Raw genomic sequence first — 23,355 nt, forward strand, 5'->3', positions numbered from 1 at the left:
CGTAACAGGCAGAGCACGCGCACACACCTACGTAGGCACTTATTGGCTGATTGATGAGCAGCTGGTGAAGTCATGACACAGACACCTGGCAAGAGGTCTGGTGAAGATAGATGAGGGAGAAACAGAGATCGTATGTCACAGTGGAATGCCGCAGCACTCGTTCATCTCTCTGCTGTTAAACTGACAGAGTTTGGTGAGGTCATTTAGTATCAGCTGTTCACTATTATGCTAACTTCACAGTTTGCTATTTCGGCCTCTGTTATTCCACCTGCCAGAGGAAGGGTATCTATCAGTGGACCGATCCAAGACCATACACCGGAAAAATGTGTTGCATTTTAGAAATCTAGATTAGTCAGAGATTGTATATCCAACAGTGTGAGAAGTGCTGTGACCCTGTTATGTCTGGTAACGAGAGTGGTGACAAGCACCAGACACAGGGCGAGGGAAACCTGGAGGAGTTCAAGTCAGCCAATCATTCCTCACATTCCAGTCCAGGAATCACATCACGCTCACCTCACATTCCTCTGCTCTAACTCACACATCCACCTTCTGATTCCTCTCTGTGCCTTTAAAATCACACCGTCTCTCAGGCTCCTTCTGCTCTTACTTTTCACTCCGTTTCCACATTGCAAACACACTATTAATAGATATTGTAGGTTTCCCTGAGAGGGAACATGAACTGCACCTCCAGTGCCTGAGGAATATCATACAGTATACTGTGAGGACAGAGAGCATCATGGGGGATAAGATTGATTTTTAGAGATATATATGCTTTACACATTAATCGTGTGTAATTTTTCATTTCAGCGAATGTGCCAAAGCCTGCCGTCCTTAATAGAAGATTGTCTTTCGAGAGCTCCGGTTTATAAAATTTAACAAAATTGTTTTGTGCTTTGTTTTCATGATATTATACTGTACTTTTTTTTCTTTCTTTTTTTTAATTGTTTGTATGATTTTTTGAGTCTGTCTCACAACTCTTTAGGGGGTTAATGTACATTGAAAATTGTAATTTATATGAACTATCTATATTTATGCATTCCCCCTGTACCCTTTTATTTTTATTGTGTGTTGTGGAGTGACACCTTAAAGGGATAGTTCAACATTTTTGGCAAATTGGCCCATTGCCATAATAGTTTTAGGAGTAGGTTCGTTACCTTTATTTGTCGGTGCAAGCTATTTTTAGAACGGCAGAGCAGAGCCGCGAGCTGCTCAGAGCTACGCTATGGAGGCTAATGGGATTTCTTGGTTTCCCTCATCAAACTCATCAAATACACAATCCAACAACTCCAAAACGCTCTGGTGGACAAGTTGTGACCTGCACATTCACCACGCTATGAGACAATATTGGAACAACGAGATGGAGTTGTTTTCGAGGTAAATTCATGCAAAACCGCTGATGTGTGTTCCCGTAGGAAGCAGATTTTCGGCAAGCAGTCTCTGCATTTGCCTCGAAAAGCGGCTCTGCTCCGCCATTCTAAAAATAGCTTGCACCGACAATTAAAGGTAATAAACCTACTCCTAAAACTATAGGGATTATGGCAATGGGCCAATTTGCCAAAATGTTGAACTATTCCTTTAATAAGGGTTATATAGATTTGTTATATTATGTGGGTGATTTGTTATATTTTGATCTTTGAGTTTCTTTTATTATCAATAATTGTGAAATAAAAATGTTGCTTAATTAATTATCCATCCAATTAATTCTGCATAAATGAAAACCTCCTGAACGGATCAACGGTCTCTTTACACTGTGATGTGATGATGGGGAGTTGGACAGTATGCTGCGGTCTCACCTGGCCCACAGGCTGTGTGGGGGGAACAGGGCCTGGGCCAGCAGACTCTGGTACAGGTACAGGCAAACCATGTGACCGGCAGTGAAGAAGCCCACCATCACACACAGCGCATTGAAGCCCAGGTGGCTGATGGGAAGGTGGTACGCCCACCACGTGCAGACGCCGATGAAAAGCAGGAAGTAGATGGCTGAGAAGGCCGAGGGCAGCGTGATGCCTGGGGGAGGGGAGAGGGAGGAGAGGGAGGAGACACACAACTGGAACTTTAAACACTTCCTGTCAAACAAGTGTAATAATCCCTGGAATTTACTGTTTGTTTGACATGGACAGAATCCTTCAGAGTGTTACACGTGGTTTGCAAAAACAGTATCAGCTTCATGCAGTGTGTCTGTCCTGAGCTCTGTGCTCTGTGCTGTGGCCTGTAGCTTAGACAAAAGTGTGAGAGCACAAGGGAAGTATGCCTCACTCTAACCAGTCTTATTGTGTTGTGCAGGAAATGTTGATTTTCTCCGGCAATAGCTTAACGCCATGAGAGCATGGGAAAGTCGGGTTGATGTAACCAAAGCATGAGAACAGTGCTCTCATATAGACAACATGAAAACAGCAAAGCAGTGAAAATAACACAAGTGTTGTTGCTGAGTTAATGAGGTGACTTAGTACTGAGTAGACTGTGTGAGACATTATATCTCTGTTTATGGAGTTTGTGAGTGTCATGGGAAAAATAAGTCTTATTCATACACATGAGTCCTCTTTTCTTTGGCTTTTTCACACTACTTAGGTACGTATGTTGTTGATTTTATGTGCAGAGATATTTTATTTGTCTATTTAGTTATAATGTTTTATTGTGTCTTTTATCATTAGTATTTTGTCTTTTTATAATTTTTTTTTACTATACAACATTTTGGAAACCATTGTGCTTATTTAAAGGGATAGTTCAACATTTTGGCAAATTGGCCCATTGCCATAATCGCTATAGTCATAGCAGTAGGTTTGTTACCTTTAATTGTTGGTGCAAGCTATTTTTAGAACGGTGGAGCAGAGCCGTGAGCTGCTCAGAGCTACGCTACGGAGGCTAATGGGATTTCTTGGTTTCCCTCATCAAACTCATCAAATACACAATCCAACAACTCCAAAACGCTCTGGTGGACAAGTTGTGACCTGCACATTCACCACACTATGAGATAATAACGGAACGTTATTATCGACAATTAAAGGTAACGAACCTACTGCTATATGGATTATGGCAATGGGCTAATTTGCCAAAATGTTGAACTATCCTCTTAAAATTGTGCTTTATAAATAAAATGGATTGGATTGGATTCTGGACCTGAACAGGTTTTCTTTTCTCCAAAGCTACAAAGCTGCTTTGACTGAGGAAAAGTGGAAATCTCTGATCTAAGTGCAACTCGCACAGTGACGGGTTGATGAGAGACATGAAAACGTGTGCAACATTCTGTAGTAATAAACAAGAAGCACTGAGAAATAGCCTAAACAAATACAGATTAAACAGAAACAGAGTAGGTGCTAAGGATTTAGTCGTACCTGCCAGAGCCAGCAGGCTGATGGCTACGATCCTCCCGAGGTCTCGCAGGACTTTCCGGGCTGTGACCTTCAGACGCTCGGCCAGCTGCTTGGCTCTGGTTGCCGTTGAAACCTCTTCGTCCGGGTCACCAGGCAACGACCTCTCCTCGTCACCCTCATCTACCGAGGTGTCTTCGCCCCCCTCCTCCTCCTCCTCCTCTTCCACCTCCACCTCCTCCTCCTCCTCCTCCTCCTCCCTCCCTCCTTCATCAGGTGTGGTTTTCTCCGTTACGTCGTCTTCTAGCTGAGGTGGAACGGGACAGAGAGATTTCAAAATAAGAGACCAGTCACTTCAGCAGTGTTGGTTGCAACAGTTACAGTGTTTCAGTGTAGGTAAGTTCATGAAACTTTAACTGAAGGTGTGTGTAACAGATGTTAATCAGCTGTATTTATTTTAACTGTGATGTTGTTCCTGGCTTGGTCTTGAATTCAAAAAGAGACAATGATGAGGTCAATTATGAGTTTTTGTTTCCAGTACAGTGACACATTATGAGCATTTTCCTGGAACTAGTATTGACTATTTTTGAGGTCATGAAAAACTAAATGAAAACAAAGGAACGTGATGATTATGGTGGATACACTCAGATTCTATGAAAACATCCCACCTCTTCCCCAAAAGACTGGATGCATGAAAAAAAAATCTAAAATATATAGTAGTAACTAGGGGTGTAAGAAAATATCAATAGGCTGAAATATCAGGATTTTTCGTTTCACAGTACTGTTTCGATAATCGAAAAAGCACTGTATCCATTTTTTAAATTAACAATTTACATGCAAACATTCACAGTGGTGACTCCATCCTCCATCATCACATTCTTGTCAAGACACACCCCTAGTAGTAACCCAGACTCCTCGGGCCCATTTTATTTAGATTTCTACAAAGCTATTCTTGAATGTATGTATTTTAAATTAATGCTGAGTGTCTTGTAAGCCCATGTGGGCTGGGCACAAAAAATGTGCATGAAACTTAAATAAAAATAATCATCAATCATCATCTACTGGGAGATGCAAAGTATTTTTAAAAGATCTCTCTCCTTTTTTACATGGGTTAAAAGAATTATGTTTGGGTTTATTTTTTCTTACCATTGAATCTATGCAAGAAAAAGCCACTTCTATAACATAGTGGCTATGTGTTAACCTGCAGATAAGTCGGTTGCTGTATGTTTGCAACATTTCATAAAATTCTGAAATTTTGCTTTCAACTCTGATTCATTGTATTCAGGAGTAAAATAGTATGGAAAGTTTAATATAGCCACAGCTTCCACTGCAGTAGGCTATACAGTGTGTTTGCTTTATAGGACAGAACAGCTGCCCAGTGTAACGCTACACTGAACATATACACAGACTGAACCGATTCCCTGCACGTTTAGCAGATTACAGATGGAATATAAAAATAGAAACTAACTCCTCCTAATTGTTCTGTTGATGTCCAGTAGATAATTACAGTCTAATATCTCTGTGACCTCTCAGGGCAGAGCAGCAGCAGCAGCAGCAGCAACACAACATCCAGTCATGATGTGCAGCAACAGGTGGCAAAGATCTAAAGTTACTAATCACAGACAGGAATATCACTCTAACTCTGGAGACCACTGACAGAGGTGAGCAGTGGGGAAACCTCTAAATTATGATACATGATAAATCATTTACTGTACAGGTTTATAGCGGACTGTGGCCCCGCCTCTCTCCCAATATGAGCCTGCACGGGGCATCGCTCCCCTCAGACAGTGACTCAGCTATGAGTGCATATGAAGTGACGGCACAGAGGTGGAAGTGGAGGATCGGGACGCCGCCCAGCAGGTGACACACCTCTGAACAAGGCAGCCCAGGTGGGACGGTGGAATGTGCTCTAAGGCCTGTGGGGAGTTACGAGCGTCTGAGACATGAGGGCTGTTATTAAAGTGATAGTTCACCCAAAATTCAAATTTCACTCATTATCTACTCACCCTCATGTCAACTAAGAGCTGTGAGAATTTTCAGAGTCCTCCGTTCCTTCTCTGAGTTACAGGGGGGTCCGCGCAGCAGTATATGTCCATATAATGGTTGTCAATGGATACCAACTTTCTTCGTCCAAAAAGACACACCAAAAAACATCCAATTACCTCCATACTGCTCGTGTGTAACGTCCCTCTTGTATTGAAGCCCCGACATGAGAAATTGTTCCGAAAAAAATTAAATAAGTCTATATTTCAAGCTTGTTTGTAGAGGAAGCTCCCAGTGTCTCAGTTCACTGCTCTTCCTGTGTCAGTGCAAATCTCTCGTGATTTGCACTGACCGGCGGAATAATTTCTCATGTCGGGGCTTCAATACAAGAGGGACATTACAGACGAGCAGTATGGAGGTATTTGGATGTTTTTTGGTGTGTCGTTTTGGACGAAGAAAGTTGGTATCCATTGACAACCATTATATGGACAAATACTGCTGCGTGGACCCCCCCGTAACTCTGAGAAGGCACCGAGGACTCTGAAAATTCTCACAGCTCTTAGTCGACATGAGGGTGAGTAGATAATGAGTGACATTTGAATTTTGAGTGAACTATCCCTTTAAGCTTCATGCTCCACCAGCATCGCTGACGGCTACAGTTGTTTGATACTATTAGAATGCAGTCGACAGAGTAAACATCCTGCCACAGCTGTTGTTCAGGAATCACCTGTGTCTCTCTCTTATTCTCTCTACTTTCTCCTCCTTTGTGTGTAATAATATTGATAATAACGTTTATTTATATAGCACTTTTCACAGACAAATGTCAAAGTACTTCACAAGAGCAAATGTCAAAGGTGATTCGGTAGGCCACAAAACAGACAGTAAGTAGAGCAAGTAACTAAAAGGTTAAATGCCTGCATAAACAGAAGTCTTTTAAACCAACACAAAGTAACTTTTCAACCTTCATATAATATTTTCAGAACTTTTGTGATGGTACATCGATTTACGACAGGTTGAATGACACCTCTGGCCTGAGGGTCTGTATCGCCTCCACTGGCACTAAACAGCTTCCTGGTGTACAGCCAGTGCACTATTTGTATTCGGATTCGGATTCAGGCTTTTTAAAAAAAACTTTGGATTCGGATTCAGGAAGAAACCAGAAGTGGGCGCACTGACTTCAGCCGAGCTAGTGCTACGCCTAGCTAGCCAGCTAACTTCCGCTTTAGCTCTCGGCTAACTAGAATGGGAATAAAATAATTTAATCATTTTTCTAGACTTTCCAAACGTAATCGGACTGAATGGATCAAATTCTGGTGGTGAAACTAGTCGTTTTGCGGGGGTTGTGACACTCAAAAAAAATTATCCACCGTTTTATAGCCGCTTCTTTTCCCATTATTCTCTATGAGAAAAATGCCAAGTTGTTGAACGGTGACCCTGGAAGTATCGGTGAGCACTTCCTGTCTACTGTAATGCAATGCATGCAGGGAGTTGCTGTTTCTTAGCAACCCTAACCAACCAGAATGAACCAGAATCACCTATGTGCTGTTGCTGATCCAAACGTTTCCTTTTCTTTAGAAAAAAAGCTCCAGAATAATGAGGAGAAACTTCAGACAGCAAAACTATTCTGGATCAAAGCATTATTTGTGTACTTCTGAATACGTATTCAGGTTCAGGTACACCCCTAGTGGGTGCAGAGCAGTGCAGTCTCCGCCCACCACTCAGAGGCGCATTGCTAATGAGCTGCTGGTGCTGTGCAGAAGGAGAGCCCTGGGAAATGGCACAGATTTTGTGATTTTGGCTGGAAAATTCATAAACACAATTTAAAGACCACAGAGAATGCTTTAAAATAACCAAAAAGGGTCGCAGGAGGGGGACTTAAGTATTGCTTTAAGTTGCTTCCTGAAAGTTTCAAAGGAAGCAACAGAGCCTAGGGATGCAGAGCGTTCCAAAGTGTGGGAGCTAGAGCTCCAAATGCTGGATCACCACGCGTCTTCAGGTGGGTCTGTCCCATCCAGACAGACCAGACTGCCTCATCTCTGTGCAGTCTTGGGGTCTACATCAGTTATAAAGTCGAGAATTTATGCAAGAATCATAAGCACTAAATACTGAATTGCGCTCATGCTAAAAGTATTTTGTTGATCTTCAGCAGATCATTAGTATCCACCACATGTTTCATGAAAATCCTCTGTTGTATTGTATTTGCAGAGACTTGTCATAGACCACAGCTGAGGAGAAATCTGACCTGGCAACAGCACTCACTGAAAAGTCGGAGGTCAAAGGAATTAAGACAATGACTTTTCCTCAGATAATGAATGAACACTCAGACTGAGCCGGTGGCTCTTGAGATATGTTGCTCTGGAAGCGTCACTGATCTGACACACAGTTAATCAACAGACAGAGACTCTGCAGGCCTCCAGCAGGGAGAAACTCTCTCCATCACATCTGACTGTTTATCACATTAAAGAATCTGATCTGGTACTGGAATTTGTCTTTTACTCAGACTGCACTGACTCCTCCTTCCCTGGCACACAGCTCTGCGCTGTTTGTTTGGGCGGTTGCCCCGGAGATACAGAAGAATGAAAGTGAGAAGGTAAAAGAGAGTGAGCAAAAGAGAGAGAGAGAGAGAGAGAGAGAGAGAGAGAGAGAGAGAGAGAGAGAGAGAGAGAGAGAGAGAGAGAGAGAGAGAGGTGGAAACTCACTGATCAGACAGAGAGACAGGAACTTTTATTCAGTTACTGGTGCATACTTATTTCTATTTTTGGGATCCCCCCCCTCTACACTCAAAGATTGTATCCATGTCTCTTTTCTGTTATCTCATTACCAGCATGTTAGTTTAAAAAATGTCAATGAGATAAGCTCACAAGACAGCTGCCATCTTATTTTTTCATATTTCTCTTCCTTCTGTTCCTCTGTCCATCTTTTCAGTGTCAGTCAGTCAATGTAAGACTGTGGGGATCTGAATTCAAGTTTTCGATCTGTGACTGAAATGTCTAAAAACATCTAGACCCGTTTGTACACACACACACACACACACACACACACACACAAACTCACCGATGTAATGTTGGCGGCAGCCACCATTTCTCTGTTCCTGACCAGTCTGCAGCAGAGGATGACAGTTACCAGGGCGACCACACACACGCCCAGATCAGGACATAGAAGGCGCAACACACTCCAAGGATCATCCAGGGGAAGCCTGTGACGTACACACATCCACATGTGCAAAGGTTAAGTGAGGTCAAACACTTGTTCACCTGTTCTCCAAGAACAGTCATGGAGCAGCTGCTGAGATGTTTCACTCTCATCCTTTCTTTATTATCTCCTAAAATATTCAACACTGTATCATTAACATGATTTAAATCCTGTTTTTGTTAAGACTTAATACTTGGGTTGCATGTGGTAAAGTTATTTATCACTGTTTATGAATATGTATTTTTGTATATTCATGCATATTCGAGTCTGTCTATCTATCTATCTATCTATCTATCTATCTATCTATCTATCTATCTATCTATCTATCTATCTATCTATCTATCTATCTATCTATCTATCTATCTATCTATCTATCTATCTATCTTTATCTCATTTAATAAGTGAGAGTGTCAGATGTGTATTATATCTGGATACATAACTAGAGTGTATGAATGGTTTCAATTGTGGATTAAAGGAGAATTCTGACCATTTTTGACCCTTAAATCGTTTTCCTGATTACATGCAAAAACACAAAGTTTATACTGTTTATACTGTACACTATATGAGTTCAGTGGTGTGTCATAAGGATTCCAGTCATGTACCATAGATATTTGATTGTTTTTTGAGAGTTTGTTGTGGTCGAAATTGCCCCCATAGGTTAGCGTTGTTGCTATCCCTAGCACCGTCTAGCCATGGTGTAACTCCAGTTTGCCTGCATCAATTTTAGTGGCGTTTTTTGCTCCAACCAACACTGGGTGACCATCAGGAAAACGATTTAGGGGTCAAAAATGACCGGAATTCTCCTTTAAGATACACAACCAGGTTGACTCACAGGTGCAAATTAGTCAAAAGCTTTAGCAGAACAGTTACACCCAAGTCAGTCAAGCATCTAACCAAATTTTTAAACTGTCCTAATGGTATTACAAATATAACAGAAGTCAGAGAATAGAGCTGTGGTAGACAGATATCAGTAGGCATCAAGTCTGCACTGTAGCAGACTATTGTCATGTTTTTCTCCAGTCAGTCCTCCAACCAGCAGTGACAGCAGCGTGGTTAACTAGTGCTACACACCTGGATACTCCTATGTGTCTGGTTACGATGTCCCATCGTGAGCAGTTGTCTCCTATGGCGTCGCCGAGCGGAGGATACGTATACAGCACAGTCTGGAAGGAGATGTGAGCGGTCACAAACAGCAGACTGGTACAGAACACCGCTCTGATGAAGCGACCTGTGTGACCTGGAAGACAAAGAGACAGAGACCACAGTCAGGAGAGGGACACCACATCAGTCAGATCAGATAACAGAAGCTGTTTTAGCACAAAGCCTGGAAGTCGTAGGGATACGATACACCTGGAGATGACTAAGCTGTCCCAACAATTACATATAAATACAATTTAAAAGAAAAAATCAGGTGAAACACTGATGATTTTTGCCTCAGTGTGGTATAGAGGGGGTGAACAGTTCCATCAACCTTTCAGTAACAGTCTGTGTTGTGTTGTGAGGCATCAAATGTACAGGAACGAACAATGTTCTCTTGACTCTCTCCTGTTGTTTGCTTCTTTTTGTCAATTAGAAACGCTGTGATGTAATGTTGTAGGAATGAAACCAATCATATGCCAGACAGCTGACATGATGTGTTATAGAAAACTGTTTCCGTCTGTTAATACCAGAGCTTGTGTTGCACTTGGAGCTGGATTTAAGGTCTGTTTACTTTATTGGGTTAGTCGGTGATCAGGCTTATTTAGTATTATAGCAAAATAACATAACATGGGAGTATGTTATGTAAAGTGTCCATAATGCATAATGTAAGTAATTCCATAAACAACCCCCTAGGTGGCGCTTCAATGTCTCACTGCCCAGAGACACAAACTTGACAAACATTGTGCAGCCAGAGTTTTGTCTCACAGAAAGACAATAATCCACCACTGAAAATCTGAGAGCTGGAAAATATGATGTGCAAAAATTCCACAAAAAGAAAAATCTCAGTGGATCAGACATTTCTGACAAAACAAATAAAAAAATTCCACAGCTAAAACACAAGCATAGTGAATATAATAACAAATCAGATCAAATCACCTTCAGCAAACGATTAATACAAGGCCAGAAAAATATATTTATTAGACTTTTGCAGGGAAGTATATAATGAAAAGATGTTGCCTCCCTGTATGTCACATATCATACACATGGCCTGGTCAGATCCAACACAAGACTGTGTGAACATGGAGTTCCAACAGCGACTGGGTCCCAGTTGGAGCAGGTGCACGTCACTGAGCTAAAAGGCCACACAGACATCAGGGACATAAATACACAGCTTCACTATGTATGTAGACCTATTGACAGTCACTGGAGACCAAGCAGAGGCTCTGGATGAAGCATGCAGAGCATTATCATGATGAAAACCTCATATCGAACCATCATCGACCACCACATGTGAACACTGCTCACATGACAGAGACGCTGAAGCCTGATGAGGATCCAACCTGTGCCTCAGCAGCACTCATCGGCCTTAATTTATAATACATACACACATACAGACATAAAAGATGTCAGCAAAGCTCCATCCATGGCAGGTGAACATCAGGTGAACATCAGGTGAACATTGGAGCAGGTTCTAAAAATAAAGCCACTCTCCCACCCCGGCCCCTCCCTCTCCCAGCTAAGTTTCACTGCGCCACCTCCGTCCTCATCATGTTCACTGTCTCAGCGTAAAACAATGCGCTTTGATATATATCCTCCTATAAACTTCAGGAGAGGATCTCTGCACTGCTGCCTCACAGAGGTCTCTGACTCTCCACATCGAGATACTGCAGCCTTAACACGATATAGTCGCAAATGTTTGATTTTTATCATTAAAATGGGTCGGATGTGGGCCAATTCAAGTTGGTGTGAGTTGGAGAAGATTTTGAACCACCGAGCTAGATGATAAAGTAGTGTGAGATAAGGACACACACATAATCAGCACGCACATCTCAAAAAACTGGACAAAAAATAGCATGCACACCAGAAGTAGCTCCAAGGCTGATTTGATAAAGATTATCACCACCTTCATCAGACATGAAGGGCCAAAAATTTGATAGATGGGCCGGGCCAGTATCAGATGGATGGAGACTGTTTGTGTGAACTAATATAAATGACATGAAAAGGCCATTACCTAAAAGTAAAAGAAAACACACATTCATTTTCAGAGCAGAGAGCAGAGCTGGTCAAGCCCAGTCTTGAGACCAAGACCAGTCTGGAACACCACAACACTAGAGCCAGGGCCTGAAACCTGGTGATAATCTTGTTCTGTTCTTCTTCAGCTCCACAAAAAATGTCATTCATTTTCATGGTTCCTTCCTGCTCAAATGTAAAGAGTCATGTGTAGAGGCTAGAACAATGGTGTTCAACACAAACATGTACTTAAGACAACTAGAGCTTCTCCACAGACAACCTGAAACGACCTCTAACCCTGACATCCAGAGCTCTCCTTGTTTCAAAGGTGCTTTATCATAAACCCAGCAGTCTATGTATGGTATACATTATGGTGGTCAATGTTAAGACTTGTAAAAACACACTGACTGATGCAGGTCTGAACGCAGCAGGAGTCTGAGCTGCTGAATCACTGCAGCCACCAGCCACAGTATCACTGCTGCATTCCTCCAGTCTGATTCATTTCAAGATTCACCAAATCATGACTCAGCTGGAGGGTGCGACCACACACACACACACACGATACACAGTGGTGTGTGGAGTTGTGCTTGACCTGTGACAGACTATAAGTACAGTAGTTACATGTTGACCCACTAAGGCTGAGGATATAAACAGCAGCCTTAAAGCCAACATCTGCTACAAGCAGTCACTTGACACAGCAGTGAGAGTCAGCTCTGTAACTGCTGCACCATTTCAATATTGATTCTTTCATTAATCCACTTATTTGGTAAGAGAAATGTCAGTAAATGATAAAAAAGTTCCATCACTATTTCCCAATAATATACTGTATATATATATTTACCATATAAGGTATATAGATATAGAATATAGAAAGAGATAGATTTGGTCCCCCCCAATGTTGACTCCATGGTTACGGCCTTGGTGTGTGTGTGTGTGTGTGTGTGTGTGTGTGTGTGTGTGTGTGTGTGTGTGTGTGTGTGTGTGTGTGTGTGTGTGTGTGTGTGTGTGTGTTGTCCACAGTCTAAACTCAGTTATCAGATCCTTGTCATGTTTGGTATTTTAAACTGACTCACTGGTTTACTGATTATGTGATTAGCTGCTGATGTTGATTTCATAATCAAATCGTCCTGATGTGGAAGCTGTCAGTCATCCAGGCCAGAGTTCTCTCAAACAGCTGAATCTAGGTCAGCTGGACCTGGTGGTGGATTCTTGAGGATGTTTCACGTCTCATCCAAGACAATCACTTCTTCACTTCTGACTGGCTGCTGGTGAACCCAGTCAAGACTCTACAGGACAGTCCAGCTGACCCAGATTCAACATTCTCAAAGACAACACAGAGGAGGTAAGGACAGTGTGTGAGTGTGTGTGTGTGTGTGGAGAGGTCACAGAGGTGCGCTCACAGCAGATCCCGCCCCACATACACACACACACACTGTTTGTGTTTCCAGCCCCAGCCCAGGACCAGGACCTGGACTATGTGGATGGAAATCACCCTCACGTCCCCACGGGACAGTTTCAGCGTGAATGTGTTTCCACAAAAAGAAAAGATGAACTCACTATGTTACTAAACTGGACAGTAGCCTCAGTCGGTTGTGTGGATTTCCTGATACCATGACAACATATAAACATCTGAGTCACCTCCACCTCAGTTCTGCCCCTGCTGAGTCCTGGTTTTATACAATGACCACAAGACTGTAGCAGCCCGTTTACTGGCTGAATAGCAGGACTGACTGACTGACTGACTGACTGACTGACCGACCGACCGACCGACCGACCGACCGACCGACCGACCGACCGACTGACTGAAAAATCTGCTTTTTCAAAATGAATTGGCACAAACAGGATCTATCAGGGTGCGTTCACAGCCTGCAGTGTTGCCAACTTTGAACATATGACACAACATCTAGATCTATGTTTTTCAAGAAAGCATCTTGCAACACTTTTAATGAATTTTTGGACAAACTTTAGCTGCTCAGGGGAGTCTGTGTATTTACTTAGTTTATTGAATGTCAGAGGTGAAGCTGCAGTTTGGACCAGGTGAAGTTAAGATCACTGCAGTTAATTTGAATACTGTTACTGAACTTGACTGTAAATGTAATAATATAAGTACCAAGAGTAATAAGAGCTTTATCAAACCCCTTTGCAACAGCAACAAAGAGTAGAGATATACTTTCATCTTCTTTGTCCCCGTCTCCCACGTAGGCTAACAGTGAAGTTTTATTTCTAATGTTATGAAAAAACTAAAGAAAAGCTGGCTGGATGTGAGTCCAACTGGTTATCTCAGTTCACCATGAATCTTAAACCGTGGCAGATTGTTTTAAACAGATCATCCAGCTGAGACAAACCAGGCTGTCAATTCTGACTTAGTGATTGTGTCATTTGGATTCTGTATTTTTGTTAGAAAAATAGTTGCTAGTGGCAGCTCTATGAGAGATCGTTTTATAATTAAATACAGTCCAGTCAGCATTTGTTTTTTTATGTCAGTCACTGTTTCGTGCTGTTGTGACAACAGAAACAGAGAAATAAGTCGATGGGGACAGAGCTGTATTAAATGTGTCTGTCATTATAAAAGTTATTAAAGAAAACAACATGACACTATGGCATCCTGTGTTTACAGTGACTCCTGACACACACACACACACACACACACACACACACACACACACACACACACACACACACACGGCCCAGACTAAGTCTTGTTTTGTACCTTCATAAACTACTCATAAGTGTTTTAGAGGAGACCACCGACTATAGAGACATGGACCTGACCTCCTGTTTAATGCAGCAGACAGAGTGTGATGGAGCTTTCTCCCCCCAGGCCCATCACAGCACTAAACTCCCAATAAACACTGTTGCACTATAAACTCACCAAACTATGACCATTCAGTACTGTCATGCACTGTAGTATGGCAGCTGATGCCAATTGCACTATGGACTATGATTGTTTTATATTTGTATGATGTGTGGATGAGATGACTGCTGCTTTTTAATTCATTCATTCTATTCATGTATATGCATTGTGTGTATGCACCATTAGAAGTAGCATCTCCCATTTCGTTGTATAAAGTTTCTATTCTTCTATTCTATTCTAAGCTGTAGAGACATGTCCTACTTCTCCTCCAGGCATTTTTCTTTTTTAACAGAACAACAGTTCTCGAATTCAATATGAAGGCTCACATTTGAAGAAGTCAAACTGAGCACTGAGACTTTCCATGTTTATACTCTTACTGTGTTTATACTTATAATGTTTATACTGAGTTTTGTCCATCCAGTCCAAAGGCTTAAGGTGCATTAAGGTACTAAGGTCAACTATTCTGCATCCACCCATTACCTATACTGTGCCAAGCATCCTGGTCCCTGAACAAATAAAAGGCCAGTCTATCATGACAGAGGTCAGAGGAGAACATCTAAGCACCACACAGAGAACACAGTGTTAGAACCTGCTGACCTGTGTGTACATAATGAGATCGCTCACTTTACTTTAAGTGCACACTCGTGCATTTTCAAGAACTAAAAGATGCTTAGACTGAGATCGGTGAAAAACAACAAACTATGCAAACACATCCTCTGCAGCGAAGGTGAGGCAGAGGCAGGTATGAGCAGCCAGACCACCCACCGTGTTGGAAAAATGCTTATTCCATTCTCACGTAGCGGTGATGGAGGGCAGCAAAGAGTTGGAAAACAATGTCATCAGAGAAGTGGAGCAGTCACACACACTCCCTCAGTGGTTAAAGGGATAGTTCACCCAAAATTCAAATTTCACTCATTATCTACTCACCCTCATGTCGACTAAGAGCTGGGACAATTTTCAGAGTCCTCCGTGCCTTCTCTGAGTTACGGGGGGGTCCGCACAGCAGTATTTGTCCATATAATGGTTGTCAATGGATACCAACTTTCTTCGTCCAAAAAGACACACCAAAAAACATCCAAATACCTCCATACTGCTCGTCTGTAATGTCCCTCTGGTACTGAAGCCCCGACATAAGAAATAGTTGCGCCGGTCAGTGCAAATCTCTGACACAGGAAGAGCAGTGAACCGAGACACTGGAAGCTTCAGCTACAAACAAGCTTAAAATAAAGACTTATTTAATTTTCTCATGTCGGGGCTTCAATACAAGAGGGACATTACAGACGAGCAGTATGGAGGTATTTGGATGTTTTTTGGTGTGTCTTTTTGGACGAAGAAAGTTGGTATCCATTCACAACCATTATATGGACAAATACTGCTGCACGCCCCCCCCCCCCCCCCGTAACTCAGAGAAAGCAGAGAAATTTGTATTTTGGGTGAATTATCCCTTTAACTTTGGCCTTGTCTGACTTTTTCTGCTGCCTGTTTCACACAGCCCATGCATGGAAAACAGCAGCAGCAGAGTCACCCGTCAACTTATCAAATGTTTAAGTTCCTCCAGAGCATGTTTAATACTCTGTAAACCATAATCTACCATGAGTTATGTTCTCACATGTGAAAAGTGAAAAAAACAACTCATCTTCTCTTTCTTCCCTGAGAAATCTGGATCAGGCCTCAGCTTCTGCATTTCAAGGTGGAAACACTCAGTCATGGTACTGACTATTTCATTCATCATAAGTATTATATTGTATATTTAACACCTTTTATCAGAGGGAGATTTAAATTACAACATCACATGTTTACAAGGCAAGACACATCTGCACTGTGATACTGTAGGGTATTGTGTCCTCTTGTTGACACATTAACATACTGTATAAAACACAGAGTGCTTTCATCTTTTATTTATACTCCAGCCTGGCAAGATGCCATCCCATAATTCACCCATAAACCACTCATCGTTTAATACTGTAGGTAAACAGGAAAGGAGACAGTGAACACACAGTGGTGACACGGTAAACGCAGGTTGATGGATTGCAGCTGGAGAGACACCCAGCTCCTTCTATCAGATTAGTGTCTGTAACATTTCCACAATAAACACAGCCCAGCCTCCGCTCTGCATCTTGTTGAGTTGTGAGTTGTGTGTACTTTTTCTCAAATCTTTCCATCGATTCTTAAACCGATGGAATGAGATCTGTGATGCTTCACTTCGTTGGTCACCTGTCAATGATGTCATATCCCCTATGATCATGTCAGTGTTGAGTCAGTCTGACAGAAGCTCAGCATCGACTTTTATCTAGTTTTAAGCTCCATAAACTTGGTGGTTTTTTGCATCATGATTTCTCCTATAGGATAAGGGTTTATCCTATAGGATAAAGATGTATTCTGTAGAATAAGGAATTATCCGATAAGGATTTTAGTCATTGGACGTCTGGATTAGAGGATGACATTTTTCGGGAATTCCCACGAGTCACGTGACTCCCGTGGGATTCCCGTGGGATGGGAGTCAATTTCACCTCTAATCACGTGATTGGGCAAGAGCGTGAGTAAAAATGAACGGGAGCAGAAGGGAGCGGGATCTATGACAGCAAAATCAACGGGATTGGACGGGACTGTCTGAAAACCATGATGCATTACATTTTATTTCAAAATAAATCGATATCTTTTTGAACATTTCTCCCAAGCCTTGCACTTAAAATCACAGTCGCCATGTTGTAGTTTTCATTCAGCCTCACAACACTGCATCATAAGAGAAAAGACTACACCAGAAATTAGTACTACATCCTGTAATGACCGTGAAAACTGCAACGCGCATGTGCGTGATCTCTCTTTAACCAAAGATGGAGGCGGACAAGTGCGAGTTGGTGAAAGAAGTAAAACAAAAACACCCATCGATCAAACTGAAGACGCTTTCGGGGAAGTCTGAACTTTGTTTGAAGTTTGCAAGAGTAGAATGTGACGGTGTGGACACGATATATGCCATTTGTAGAAAATGCTTCGCTATAGTGAAGTACAGCACCGAGTCAGGTACGAGTGGTTTGAAAAGACATGCCTGCAAAACGCAGGAGTGGGATTGTGTTAAAAGGATAGTTCACCCAAAATTGAAATTGCACTCATTATCTACTCACCCTCATGTGGACTGGGAGAAGTTTCAGAGTCCTCCGTGGCTTCTCTGAGTTACAGGGGGTCTCGGCGTAGCAGTGCATGTCCATATAACGGTTGCAAATGGATACCAACTGTCTTCGTAACAAAAAGACACACCAAAAAACATCCAAATACCTCCATGCTGCTCGTATGTAATGTCCGTCTTGTATTGAAGCCCCGAAATGCGAAATTGTCCCCAAAAAATTTAAATAAGTCTATATTTCAAGCTTGTTTGTAGCGGAAGCTTCTCTTCCCGGTTTGTCATATTTGGACGAACCAGGGTCTGTCCTCTTCCCAGTTCGTCCACATATGACGAACCGGGAAGAGGAGCTTTGAGAAGCTTTTGCTACAAAACAAGCTTGAAAAATTGACTTATTTAATTTTTTTAGGGACAATTTCGCATTTCGGGGCTTCAATACAAGACGGACATTACATACGAGCAGCATGGAGGTATTTGGATGTTTTTTGGTGTGTCTTTTTGTTACGAAGACAGTTGGTATCCATTTGCAACCGTTACATGGACATGCACTGCAATGTCGAGACCCCCTGTAACTCAGAGAAGCCACGGAGGACTCTGAAACTTCTCCCAGCCCTTAGTCCACATGAGGGTGAGTAGATAATGAGTGAAATTTCAATCTTGGGTGAACTATCCCTTTAAAGGTTTGGTTTGGGATTGGGACAGTATGGGATTCATTTCTGTGGGAGTGGGAGGGAGTGGGATTGATTTTGAAACCCTCCATCAGGATTGGGCAGGACTGGGATTTTTTCTGTGGGAGTGGGAAGGAGCGGGAGTCAAAATCCACTCCCGTGTCATCCTATAGTCCGGATGTGAAGTTCTCACAGAAACAAGCTGAGGAAGTGTTGGAGAGCTCAGCTCCAGCTGCTGGAAACGTCCTGTCCTGTGTCATTGGTGAATCATTTATGTTTAAAGTGAAACTGATTAATTTGTTGTTTCTAGTGGTTTTACTCCCCTGATCTGACCTATCTACTGCAATGGATAGTTAATCTGTGAAGGTAGACTCCAGGAAGAATAGCGATGGCCTTTGCCAAAGCTAATGGAGATCTAAATAAATGAAAATAAATGATGTGTTAGTTCTGTAGAGGAGGACTCGTCCTCTGTGGACGATTCAGCTGCTGGTAAAAACCTGCTGAACATCTGGTTCAGAAGTTCTCAGGGAAACGATCAGAACAAATCGTTACATTCTTAACAACGTTATAATTAAAGGCCTTTTTCACTTCCTGAACCGTCTGACACTGAAGGAATCCAAACCAGGAGGAGCTTATACCGTAATGGCAGAGAAGACAACAACTCCCATGATCCCATGCTGCAGCCTGACTTTACAGACACACCCAAACTCCCTGACCTGATGAAACTTTTGTCTTTCTCAAAGCTGCTCTTCAAACAGCTTCACCACTACATGCGATGTGGACGTGTGTGCAGTCACAGCCACTCAGTCATTAACACCCTGAGTGTGTACAGAGGAGTCCATGCTAGGGGAAGCTGCAGTGACGTAGAATGGAAATTTGGCAAAGAATGAGATTTCAGCACAACACTGGTACCAGTGATTATTTGCAGAGCGAGACCTGAAGGTGGGTCTGTGGGACGTCTGTCATAAACATTAGAAATATCACCGTTAGTTAGTTTATCGGGCGACCTGTCAAACCGCTTGGTGAAAAAATAAATCTTAATGTGACGGTGGTGAAAAAAGAAACAATCAAGGCATCACTGAGTTTACACTGTCAGACTTCTAGCGGTCAGACTCTCAGGGACTCACGGGGAGTCCCCTAGACCCCCACCTTCAGACTAAAGAAATCTAAGCTCCCCTCTGAGAAAACTACTATAGGAGCGGAGAAGTCTTCGTCTTGTTCGTAGAAGATGTATAACTGAATATTTGAAGAGGTGCCAGTAGTTGAGTCATCTCCAGCTCCGACTTAAACTGTCTCTTAATTGTCCTCAGAGCGCTTGAATTTTTTTTTTTCCCCTGCTCAACTTACACAGCTCTCTAATGTGTGTGTGTGAGCGTATGTGTGGGTGGGTGCATGTGTGTGTTTAAGAGCGTATGTGTGTGTTTGCACATGTCAGTGTTTTGGCAGACCGGCGAGTTTTCCACTGGGGTACCCGCTCCCCCCTCCCCCTCCCCCTCCCCCTCCTCCCCCCTCTCACTTTAACTGTTCTCCCACCAAAATAAAAGCCTCTCCACATATATTCATTCCAGATCAAAGCGAGAGAGAGCTGGGAGGAGCCGTGGATCTGTGACTCTTGTCCTACTAGAGATCACCAGGTCATTTCAACATCCTGGAAAACACCAGTAGAAATTACTTCAGTTCACATATTTGAAAATGTTCACCTCAAATACATATGATAGGCTATACTTCATAACAATGGACTCTCTTACACAACTGATCGAGATTAAAGGAATAGTTCACCAAAAAATGAAATTCATGCTGACGAATACTCCGGAGTAGTTTTTTATTCCTCAAAGTTCATCTGGAGACCCGGGGCATTCAAAACTTTATATGAGAGTAATAACGCCCGACACAAAAACGTCCATGAAACTACACAAAAACCATTTAATATTCCTTTATGATCGTCGTCCGCTGCAATCTAAGTGTCCTGAAGGGAAATAGTCCAGAGTCCCCTGCTGTTAAACCGGTCTGCCCTCCCTTCCAATGAACCAGTCTGCCATCCAGTCCTCCCATTAAGCTGGCCTGCTCTCCCTGCCTCCCTTGCCTACCAGAAACGTCCTTCTTCAGCTGTTGTTAACATTTCCATGTTAACCATGCACATTCTGTGTTATAAACTGTTTTCTTGTCTGTAACAACATCTATGTCACGTCTGTCCGTCCTGGGTGAGGGGTCCCTCCTCTGTTGCTCACCCTGAGGTTTCTCCGATTTTTCCCTGTTAAAAGGGTTTTCTATGGAGTTTTTCCTCAGTGGATGTGAGGGTCTAAGGACAGAGGATGTTGTTATGATGCCATGTAAAGCCCTTTAAGACAAACTGTTTATAAAAACGGGCTATACAAATAAAATTGCCCTTGCCTTGCAGAGTTTACTTGAAACTACGAAATTTAGGACATTTTTACAGCCTATACAGTCCTGTATTGAATTTGCCTGGGGCACGCTCTAACGTTCACGCAATTCACGCGTACATTGTGCCCGACACAAACAGGTCCATAAAACTACATAAAAACCTTGACATATCATCCACACTGCTCGGTCGCTGAAACCCAAGTGTCCTGAAGGGATATAGTCCAGTTTACTCGAAACAACGTCATTTAGGCAAGTCTAGTCATGTCCGCGTGAATTGCGTGCATCGTGTGAACGCGAGAGCGCGCAGCAGGCAAATTCAATACAGGACTGGGGTGGTGCGTGGCGCAGTGGTTAAGGCGGCCGCCCCATGTAGAGGCTACAGTCCTCAACGCAGGCATCCCCGGTTCGAATCACGCGTCGGGCAGACCTTTCCTGCATGTCATTCCCCCTCTCTCTGCCTCCCCCTTTCCTGTCTATCTCACTACAGTATGTGCTATCAAATAAAGGCAAAAACGCCCCAAAAAAAAAAAAAATTCAATACAGGACTGTTTAGGCTGTAAAAATGTCCTAAATGACGTCGTTTCGAGTAAACTATCCCTTCAGGACACTTGGATTGCAATGGACGAGGAGCATGGAAGAATATTACAGGGTTTTTGTGTAGTTTTATGGACGTTTTTGTGTCAGGCGTTATTATTCTCATATAAAGTTTTGAACGCCCCTCCCGGGTCTCCAGATGAACTTTGAGGAATAAAAAACTACTCCGGAGTATTCATCAGCATGAGGGTGAGTCACTAACCACAAATTTCATTTTCTGGTGAACTATTCCTTTAAGCAGAAGACGCGGTATGACAACACAGCTACACAAACTAATGTAAAAATGTGTGTGTGTGTTCATACTGAGGTGAAAGCTACACCAGTTCAACACCAGTATAAGAGTGTGTGTGGGGCCAAGAGGCTCAGACTGAAGCTTGTTCCCATTTGCGCAGATAAAATGAAGCAGAGTTTACTATAATCAGTGTGAGATGGAGCAAGAGCTCAGCTTCAGCACACATCTAACAAACCCTGTTAGCAGACATGCTCCACTTGTTCTGTGTAAACACAAGAGTTAAAAATATCAGATCTTCGTGTATGTTTGAGGTATTTAAAAAAAAACAAAAAAAAAACTTAACATCCACTCCAGTGTAAGGAGGGAACAATCCACCCCATTGTTGCCTGACTGTGAGAGCATGATGTCTAATGTGTTTTGACTGGGCTATAGATCCTACAGCTGATGTCACAGAGGCAGAGAAGAGGTTATTTCCACTCCTGTAGATAAGTAACACTGGCAGCCGTGCTCCTTTCATGTGAGGAAATCCAAAAACACCCTGTAATGAATCCAACATTTCAATAAAAACACTGAAATGCTGGACACTTTATGAAAACAGTGTGGTTGAACCTGGACTCAGCACTACCCGATGTTGTTTTCTCCATATTTATATCCTTCCTTTTCCTTGTGTATGTATGCATACTGTAGATGTATGTGGAATGTAACACGGCACGGCTATTCACAAATCACTGTCAAATCATAGCCGCGTCCCAAATTAGCGGCCACATCCTCCAGAAGTTCCATTTCAAAGGCTCCTTTAAAGGGATAGTTCACCCAAAATTTAAATTGCACTCATTATCTACTCACCCTCATGCCGACTAAGGGCTGGGAGAAGTTTCAGAGTCCTCCGTGGCTTCTCTGAGTTACAGGGGGTCTCGGCGTAGCAGTGCATGTCAATATAATGGTTGCAAATGGATACCAACTGTCTTCTAGCAAAAAGGCACACCAAAAAACATCCAAATACCTCCATGCTGCTCGTATATAGTGTCCGTCTTGTATTGAAGCCCCAAAATGCGAAATTGTCCCGAAAAAAATGTAATAAGTCTATATTTCAAGCCTGCTTGTAGCGGAAGCTCCTCTTCCCAGTTCGTCCAAATTTGGCGAACCGGGAAGAGGAGCTTTGAGAAGCTTCCGCTACAAAACAAGCTTGAAATATAGACTTAGCCTATTTAATTTTTTCCGGGACAATTTCGCATTTCGTGGCTTCAATACAAGACGGACATTACATACGAGCAGCATGGAGGTATTTGGATGTTTTTTGGTGTGTCTTTTTGTTACGAAGACAGTTGGTATCCATTTGCAACCGTTATATGGACATGCACTGCTACGCCGAGACCCCCTGTAACTCAGAGAAGCCACGGATAACTATGAAATTGCAATTTTGGGTGAACTATCCCTTTAAATGGTGCCATCTATCCATAGGATCCAACCTGTCCCAAGATTCAGTATACAAAAATGTAAGTGTTGTTTACCTCAACGGTACAACTGTTAAAAAACCAAGGGCCTTAACCCATGTGTTGTCAAGGTTGCCAGGCAACAGGAGCGTTTGTGGCACTGTGCTTGTGAAAGCTGCGGACAGTTATAATCCTCCATGGACCAGATCATCTAATTTCACTTCTGCTTTCAAGAAGCAGCCACATTTTTTGCAGAGTGCGTCCTCTGAAGGGGGCCCTGGATTGGGACTCAGCTGATGATATAAAGACACTCCCATGTCCCACACATGTGCACACAAGATGGGTGCAGCATTGTTTGCCATCAGTCAGTCCATTGATGCTGCAGAACAGAAGAGACACCGCAAACCAACTCAGTGTAGTAAACTTTACCATCTACCAACC

At 42.6% G+C, this 23,355-nt stretch overlaps 1 protein-coding gene across 1 annotated transcript in view; it reads right to left on the minus strand.

Annotated features, from left to right (window-relative positions):
* piezo1 (piezo type mechanosensitive ion channel component 1 (Er blood group)) overlaps positions 1-23,355 on the minus strand; it is a 108,638-nt gene that overhangs the window by 53,562 nt on the left and 31,721 nt on the right. The window contains exons 3-6 of the mRNA XM_083987995.1: positions 9,555-9,720; positions 8,346-8,487; positions 3,333-3,615; positions 1,794-2,007 (exon numbers count right to left, since the gene is read on the minus strand). Of these exons, the coding sequence (XP_083844121.1) occupies positions 1,794-2,007; positions 3,333-3,615; positions 8,346-8,487; positions 9,555-9,720 (805 nt within the window). The remainder of the gene's footprint in view (positions 1-1,793; positions 2,008-3,332; positions 3,616-8,345; positions 8,488-9,554; positions 9,721-23,355) is intronic.

This window comes from Trachurus trachurus (genome assembly GCF_905171665.1).
Source record: "Trachurus trachurus genome assembly, chromosome: 15".
Lineage (NCBI taxonomy): Eukaryota > Metazoa > Chordata > Actinopteri > Carangiformes > Carangidae > Trachurus > Trachurus trachurus.